The 9,261-nt window shown below is 35.8% G+C and overlaps 1 protein-coding gene across 1 annotated transcript in view; it reads left to right on the top strand.

The window, feature by feature from the left end:
- Positions 1 to 6,713: 6,713 nt before the first annotated feature.
- SLC15A2 (solute carrier family 15 member 2) overlaps positions 6,714 to 9,261 on the top strand; it is a 31,634-nt gene continuing 29,086 nt past the window's right edge. Inside the window, exons 1-2 of the mRNA XM_048215001.2 lie at positions 6,714 to 6,893; positions 8,918 to 9,005. Of these exons, the coding sequence (XP_048070958.1) occupies positions 6,756 to 6,893; positions 8,918 to 9,005 (226 nt within the window). The 5' untranslated portion in view covers positions 6,714 to 6,755. The remainder of the gene's footprint in view (positions 6,894 to 8,917; positions 9,006 to 9,261) is intronic.

Here is a 9,261-nt window from a genome sequence, read left to right as displayed (position 1 = left end):
TTTCTGTAGTTTTGGGTTTTTTTTAATCTTTAAATTTTGTTTTTAATCTCTCTTACTTTCTTCTCTCTCTCTCTCCCTTCCTTTCTGTGGCCTACCTTCAGTTAATCTATTTTTATCTTCATTTTTATATCTATTTTATTCATTAATAGTTATCTGAGAACCACAACTATGTCATTTATTACTTAATTAAAACAAACGCAAATATTTAAAGTAGCTAGTAAAACATGCTTATCATTTTAACATAGTAATACAAATTATAATGTTTTTTACTGAAACTTATTATGCTAAGATTTCTTTGATTAGTGATTGCTGTACCAGAAATGAGCACATGGTGGTCTGAGCTGATAATGCCAGCTACATAACATTATGTTCTCAAACTATACCTCTTGCAGTCAAAACAGCTCATCCTTTCTCCCTCTTAATATTTCCCCCATAAATGAAACATGTTCTTAAAGACATGTCTTTTTTATGGTCTGAATACCTAGAGTATCATTCTCTCTACCCTTTAAGGATGAGTATAAGTGGTTTAGAGAGGAATGAAATAATATCTCCCATGCCTCTGTATCCCTCATTTGATATTTTTTCAGACACTGAAATGCAGGGATTACAAGATTACAAGATATGAGGTTCTCTGCCAGAATCATCTGATGATCCTGACATGATGCCGAGCAAATACCTTTTCGCCCATCTTTATTGAAATGTAATTGACATATAACATTGCATATATTTAAGATGTACAGTGTGATGATTTGACACACATATATATTATGGAATGATTACTATAATAAGGTTAGTTGACATAAGCACTATATCATTTTACTTTACCTGTTCTGAATGGTTTGATGAAAATAATGATGATATATGCTTGCAAGTAGGAAAAGTAAGTTGGCCACAAAGGAGCAAAAATCAATGGGTTTGAACCATTCTGTAACACTACACTAATGCACTGAAGTTAGGAAAGCTGCATCTGCACAAGGATATGAGTGTGACCTATAGTGTATACATTAAATGTTATCCATAGTTTGGTAAGAAGACATTCTTAGACCTGTCAGAAATCAGGAATTATATCCTTCACATATCATTCCTATAATAATTACTTTAGTAATTTCCAATTTATTAAGAGATGAGGCAAAATTAGAAGTCAAGCAGAGAAAGACAATTATCATATGATTTCTCTCATCTATGGAACATAAGAACTAGGATGATCGGTAGCTGAAGAAAGGGATAAAGAAAGGGGGGGTAATCAGAAGGGGGAATGAAGCATGAGAGACTATGGACTATGAGAAACAAACTGAGGGCCTCAGAGGGGAGGGGGTGGGGGAATGGGATAGACCGGTGATGGGTAGTAAGGAGGGCACGTATTGCATGGTGCACTGGGTGTTATACACAGCTAATGAATCATCGAACTTTACATCGGAAACCGGGGATGTACTGTATGGTGACTAACATAATATAATAAAAAATCATTAAATAAAAAAAAAGAGATGAGGCAAAATTAGGAACTCAAGAATGGAAAAAATATCATAAAAATATATTCTAAAAATGTTGATAGCTCTCCTACCCTGCCTTCATGAAAGAGACTCACTCAATTTGAAGGTTAGGTGACAGTCATGTCCCTCAACATTTTACATGGAAGTGACCTCTTAGATTCTGGCCAGTGGAGAAGAGTGAAGAGCTTAGCCCTGGTAGCCTAAGATTGCAATCCTTGTTGGGGAGATGGCATTCTAGCTGAGGCTATGCACAGGCAGAGCAGGGACCAGAGATGCCACAAGCTATTCATACACTCCTCGCTAACCCTGGGGCTATATGCTTATGCACAGGACAGTGAAAATGGCCTGATAAAAAGTAAAATCTGGGAAGACTTGAAAACAACCTGAACTTTGAACGCACTCCCCTACACACACAGATCCATCAGCAAACAACAAAGCCTTAGTGGTTCAAGGTGTACAGTCTTTGCTCCAAGTAATACACACTGCTTCACTGCCACTTCTAAATCTCATTCAAGTTTTTCTGGCCTAGACCCAACCAGAGAAGATGATTCCTGGAAACGGTTCCTACCTTAAACCGAGTTGACAATAAACAACCCTAAAACTGGAAACAACCCAAATGTCCATCGACAAAAGAATGGGGAAATAAATTGTGTCATATTTGCATAGTCAATTCTACTGAACAACAGGAAAAAGAAATCTTGTTACAGACAACAAAATAGATGAGTCTCACAGACGTAATGTTGAGCAAAAATATCAAACACAAATAATACAAACAGTATTATTCCATTTATATGAAATTCAAAACAAACAAAATAGATCTCTGGTGATAGAAGCCAGAAAAGTGATTACCTTGGGGGAGGACAGTTTGGGAGACAGAAGGGAAGCAGTAAGTATTATTCTCTGAAGGGCTTTCAACACTGAGATCCTAGAAATATATATATATTTTTCATCTTATCTGGGTGATGGTTGTGTGTTACACAAATATAGAAAATGGAGCTTTACACTTAAGATTTGTGCATTTTAAGTTATATTTAATTTTAAAAGTCCAAATACAAAGTCAATAGAGAAAAATATTTGCAATGCAGACAATGACAGCATTAATATCAATAATATAGATTTTATAAACCTACAAGAAGGGAAGAAACAACTCACTAAGAAAATGAGCAAAGGAAATGAATAGGCAGTTCTAAAAATTATAAAAACATACTTTTACCTTAGCAATCTCACTTCTAGATATTTATCCTTCAGATATATTTGACTTATATACAAGGTTATTATGACAGTTTCATTTATAATAGGAAACTAAACAACCTGGATATGCATCCTTTTGTTACTGATTTTTTGGAGTTGTTTATATAATCTGGACACAAACAGTTTGACAGATATATGTAATATGAATATTTTCTCCCACTCTGTGAGTTGTCTTTTCACTCTTAACGTGTATTTTGGTGAATGAAAGTTCTTAATTTTATATTATAAATTTATAATAATTTTATAATCCAAATACTCAATATCCAAGATAGTCCAAAATATCAATTGTTTTTCTTTTATGGTAACCATATTTTATGTCTTATTTGAAAAATCTTGGCATATTTCACAGAGAACACAAAGATGTTTTCCTCTAAAAGCTTTATTTTTTAAAAAACAGATCCATAATCTATATAGAATTGTTTTTTACATATGGTGTTAAGGGCTAAAATTATTTTTTTCCCATGTGGATATCCAGATGGTATTTATTTATTGAAAACACCATCATTTCCCCCACTGTACTGCAGTGTCAATTTTGTCATTAATGATGTCATTAATGATGACATACATACATACATACATGTGTATGTCTTCTGAAGTCCGTTTTGTTCCATTTGTTGCCTTACTATTGTGTTGATACCACTCTGTTATAATTACAATAGTTTTATAATAGGTCTTATATTGGGTAGTGCAAGTCTTCCACTATTGTTCTTCAAGATTGCCTTTGCTATTCTTCACTTTTTGCATTCCCATATGAATTTTAAAAATGAACTTGTCATTTTCTACACTCACAAAACCTATTGGGATTCTGTATTGAAACAACAGGTTGATTTGGAATATTGACATCTTTATAATATGAAATTTCTAAATCATGAGCATGGTATGTCTCTTCACTGATTTAGATTTTCTTTCATTTCTTTCAATGATATTTTATAGTGTTTAACATTGAGGTCTTAGACATCTTTTATTAGGTTTTTTTCCTAGGTATTTTTATGCAATTATTGCTGGTATCACTTTTAAAATTCCCTTTTCTATTTGTTTTTGCTGATATTTAAATACAATTTATTTTTGTGTGCTTTTTTTAAAAAAATATTTTATTTATTTACTTGAGAGAGAGAGCACAAGCGGGCAGAGGGGCAGAGGGAAAGGGAGAAGCAGGCTTCCTGCTGAGCAAGGAGCCCAATGCGGGGCTCGATTCCAGGATTCTGGGATCACAATCTGAGCCAAAGGCAGATGCCCCTTGTGTGCTGATTCTATATTCATACACCTTGAGCAACATGTTTTCTTTTAATTTCTTATCTTACTTCTCTCTGACTATATTAGTATCTATCATTTTAGAGCTTCAGTCTCCTTTCTGAATATGAGTGCAAAATATCACTCTGCTGACATACTCCCTGAGGTCATAAATATTTTTTACTCTTATCACTGATATCTTAGATTCTTCCACTTTTATTACCTCTTTTGTCTCTGAAGACTTTGTGCTCATTTCTACCCAGGAGTTGCTTTTCTCTTTGATTTCTTCCCTTTTATTCTTCTGATTTCAACTTAGCAAAGTGATAGGGTATAAGAGACAGCTTGATATATGATAGCAAGAGCTCTAGAATAGGCCACAGAGGCTAGAGTTCTTGCTCTGTTCCTTCTGAGCTCTCCTGTAATATTCTGTAAGCTAGACTAGGAGAGGGATTTCAAACCAGTGTTCCCTAAATTCCTGTCATAAGAATCACCAGGTGTGCTTCTTAAAAACAGAAGCTCTTGGATCCCTATTTAAATCTATCGAATAAGAATTTTCAAGAAAAAGGCCTGCAAATATCTGTGTGTGTATACGTGTGTGTACATATGCATACATATATAGATACATACATACATATATATATGTATATATATGAATTGTTCTGGAATATATATAAACATTATATATATGAATGAATAAATATATATGTGAATGAATTGCCCTACATCACTCTCACCATCAGGGAAATTTAGTTTACATAGGACAAGATGAGGATTCCTTCCATCTCTGATATTATTTGATTCTATGAATGCTAGCATTATATGGCCATAATCAAAAGAAGAATTTCATTTTAAAAAGGAGTATCAGAGAACCAATGCCAATACTCTAGAGTTTGGTATTTGGGGTACCTTTGAGCATCAATGAATTGGTGCATTGCATCCACAGGTGCATTGTATCTGTAGGTGCTCTGCCAGGTCAAATGCTATTCTAGAGGTATAGGCCAGAGCAGGGGGAGCCGGTGATATAATTAGATCTTCAAGGCATCTCAAGGTTAACTTGACTAGTAAATCATGACTGTTTATTTGCTTTGCATTTAAAGTTATAACCACACTAAGTCAGAAGGAATAATACCTTCTTTTGAAAGAATAACTATAGCTTAATCATTAATGGCAGTCAGAAATGGAGCTGGATTCTTCTTTGGCTAAAGGCTGGTGGGAGAGAGGGGTGATGAGGAGTGAGAAGACATGGTCAAAGTCTGAAGTAGAACAAAGTCTGTTCTGGGTTTATTCATCAACAAATTACTCAAATAGGTAATTTAAGAATTTTTCAAGGCATAACGTTATAGGTTCTCTCCCATATTCTCAAATAAAATAATTAATTCTCCTGTTTTCTGATCTCCTTGTTGGTTTAACCCTCATTTTTCTTATAGCTCTCTGGCCTTTCTTTTCCTTTTTCTTTTCACTGACAACTGGAAAGGTATCAACTCTTCTGTTCTTCTTTTACCCCATTACCTTACTGTATAAAATGCATCTATCATCATCATATTGTTCTTGTTCCTCCTCTGATAAAGGGCTAAATATTATATTCTAGAGTCATTTGGGAGCTCATCTACTAAGTATTGAGGAAAATTGTGTCTGCAATAGTACCTAGAAAGTAACTAGTTCATGGGGCACCTGGGTGGTGATGCATCCAACTCTTGATTTTGGCTCAGGTGATGATCTCAGGGTCATGAGTTCAAGCCCCACATAGGGCTCCATGCTTAGCATGGAGTCTTCTTGACATTCTCTCTCCCTCCGACCCTCCCCCCTGCTCATGTGCATGATCTCTCTCCCTCTTTCTCTCTCAGTAAATAAAATATTTTTCTAAAAAAGAAAGTAACTAGTTCATAATTTTTGCTCAAATTGAATTTTACCTATTAATGAAATGATGGATTCATCTTGAAGTGATGAAAGCACAAGGAATGAATTTAGCAAAGAAGAATGATTCCCAAATGTACATAACCAAACCTTTTCTCTCATTTTCTTTAGCTCCACCTCTTCAACTATTTATAGGATATTTCTAATTGAACTTTATTTTGTTGAAAACCAAAATCAACATCTTTTCTATCTTTGCAAATTCAATTTTGTGATGACTTTCCCTCTTCAACGCATTTCAATTCCCTTATATTCCTACATTCCCATTTCCATACCCTCCATTCCTGAATAATGACCATAGGCATTACTGATACAAATCTCCCATCAATCATGGCAGTTAAAATTCCAGACCTGCCACTTGCTGGTCACATGACTTTGGACAAATTACTCAACCTCTTAGGATATTAGTTCCTATAAAACGGGGATTGTGCTAAGAATTAGAATATAGATAGGTAGATAGATACGATATTTATAATATCTATGTAATACATATATATTATTGTTGGCCATAACAGATGTTCAATGAATGGCAGCTCCTGTGACCATGAAATCAGGTTTTTTTCCCCTGAAATCAGTTTTTAAATCTATACTTGAGGCGTTGTATTCTTAGCTATTTTGTACTCTTTTGCAATTCTCCAACATTGTCTTGCCCCATCTTGTGATGTGTTACTCTTACTTCCTCATGCTCAACATTTTACTTAATTATTTTGAACTAGTCTCTGGGATCCAACCCTTTCTTTTCCTATAGCTTTGTGCTTTGCTTTGGGCCAGGCAGCTGCTAAAACCTGACACACAGAGGGTTAAACCTAGTCCACTCCCAGTGCCCATTTTTACAGTAGGCTGGCAGCCGTCCCAACTGCCTACCGAAGCCAAATGCTTGAGGAGAGTGAGAGTAAGGAGCCAGCTATGAATCCTTTCCAGAAAAATGAGTCCAAGGAAACTCTTTTTTCACCTGTCTCCACTGAAGAGGTACCACCTAGACCCCTCAGCCTTCCAAAGAAGCCATCTCCGGTGAGTTCCCAGATTCCAGTCTGCTTCTGACAGGAACAAAATCGCTCTTTTGGTTCTACTTCTTGGCCTCTGGAGTATCAGGCTGAGCTGTATTAGGGTATCAAAAACTATTCTCACTTGGAGTTAGAATTAACCTGAAAACCAAATCTAATCAGACAAACCATGAGAGACTATGGCTACGGGAAACAAACTCAGGGTTGCAGAGGGGAGGGGGGTGGGGGGATGGGTTAGCCCCGTGATGGGTATTAAGGAGGGCACGTATTGCATGGAGCACTGGGTGTTTTAGGCAAACAATGAATCATGGAACACTACATCAAAAGCTAATGATATACTGTATGGTGACTGACATAACATAATAGTAAAAAAAAATAAAGAGACGTTTCCTTTACTTAGGAGAAGAAGCAGCAGGATGAGGTAGTTAAGAGTTCTTCAGTTAGGATCCAGGACTTTGCTGTATCTCATTGTATATTCTGAGTTTCTCTGGGGTGAAAAAAGAAGCAATTTGAATATCCAGGGAAACCTGGCAAGCATTCTTGCCTGGAGAACTGTGTGTGATTGTTCTTTCTAAACCAATATAAAAACTCAGCCCTTAGTTCCCCCTGTATTCAGAATCTTATGCTGGACACCAAGGGAAGTTTTAGAATAGATCCAGTCTCTGCTACGATGTGTGCTAGTTTATAGCGGGAGACAGGACAGAGAAACAAAGAATAATAATGTTTGTATTATATACTTGTTAAAAACTTCCAAATTCATTATCTCATTAAATCTTTTTATAAAAATCTTAAAAGTGGGAAGGGTATAAAAATAGTAGCCAATTATTTACTGAGTTCTCACTATGGGCCAAGAGGTGGTAGTATTCTCATTTCTTTGGAATAAGAGAAGTGAACATAAAGACAGGCGTAGTGGCATGGCCAGGGTCAGTAGGTTAACACAGCCAGTACCAGTAATATATAGCTAGTGAAGTGTGTTAACTAAACTCCAGGTTGTATAATTCTCAAGCTGTGAGCTAGGAAGGTAAGAAGCCAGTTTATTATGTCTTTCAACTAAGTTTATATATTAACATATATTAATATTTAGAAGGGTTGTTCATATCTATCCATATGGGTAAAAAATGAAAACATTAATTTATTACTTTATCTATTTATTTAGCTAATTATATATCTTCTGGTCCTAAACAATTTAAGGCTGCTTATAAAGATGCATATATTTCTTATGAAATAAGAGACAATATAAATTTCATGATGAGATTTGACTGTCCCAAGTACAGATATCTCCATCCCCCCCTCATGTCAGTTGGGCTACCATAATAGGTAGGGATTTGAAATAAACGTGACATTCCTTATATACTGACTGATACAGTACATGTAATAGTATAGTTCTTTTAATGTCTAATAGGATTAACAAGAAAATGTTACAGAATGTTTTCACAGGAAGAGTGGACATTTAATGTTACAAGATTTAAGGTGATCAATCAACTTACTTTTAGTTGGGCTCTGAGCCTGGCTCCAGCAGGCTCTGAATGGGAAGCCATCATATTGCCAGGATTCTTCCCCGCATGATGAATAGGGCAAGTGGGAACAAGAGAGGTTAGTTCAAACAGTGCAGCTAAGGAGGTTATTGACCTTGAAATGAAACTGCTCAGACATCAAGTGCTCCATAGGTTAATTCTTTGTTCTGTTCTTAGAAATAAGTATGATTCTTCTCCTGCTCAGGACCCCAGGCTTTTCAGTTAGTAGTTGTAGGAAGATGAGTAGGTTCTGGCGTCTGGGACCAAGGAATGTCTGAGTACTTCCATATCAAATGAATGAGGAGGAACATAATAATCAGAATAGCTTCTATCACGCCTAAGTCAGCAATGCAAGCACTTTCATTGTGATAATAGCTGTTTCATGAAGAGTAGGAGCCATTGCTTCACATTACCTATCACGGTGATTTAAAATAAATACATTTTTCTGTTATAGAGCAATAACTGATTTAAATGTGGGGGAAGTTCATGCTTGAACCATGGTCTTTTTGTTTCATAGAAAATCTGTGGCTCCAACTATCCACTGGGCATTGCCTTCATTGTGGTGAATGAATTCTGTGAGCGCTTTTCCTATTATGGCATGAAAGGTAATTTTGTGTCCCAAGGTCTTCCTTTTTTTCTACTTATCCTCACCCCATATTTGGAACAATGTGGTCTTCTTTATGTACTTAGTTCCCTTATCCACACTTTCTGCTTTTATCCAAATTGGTCTTTTCCTTTGGCCAACACTGCCAATAAATACCTCATGGGTTTTCACCTAGTAACTCATACAAGCCAAGAACAGAAAGGCCTAACAGAAACCAGAACACAGTCTGTAATAATAAAAGTGTGAAAACTTCCATT

This window comes from Ursus arctos, unplaced genomic scaffold, assembly GCF_023065955.2.
Source record: "Ursus arctos isolate Adak ecotype North America unplaced genomic scaffold, UrsArc2.0 scaffold_4, whole genome shotgun sequence".
Classification (NCBI taxonomy): Eukaryota; Metazoa; Chordata; class Mammalia; order Carnivora; family Ursidae; genus Ursus; species Ursus arctos.
The sequence above is the reverse complement of the archived record's forward strand: the minus strand, read 5'-3'. Positions and strand labels throughout refer to the sequence as shown.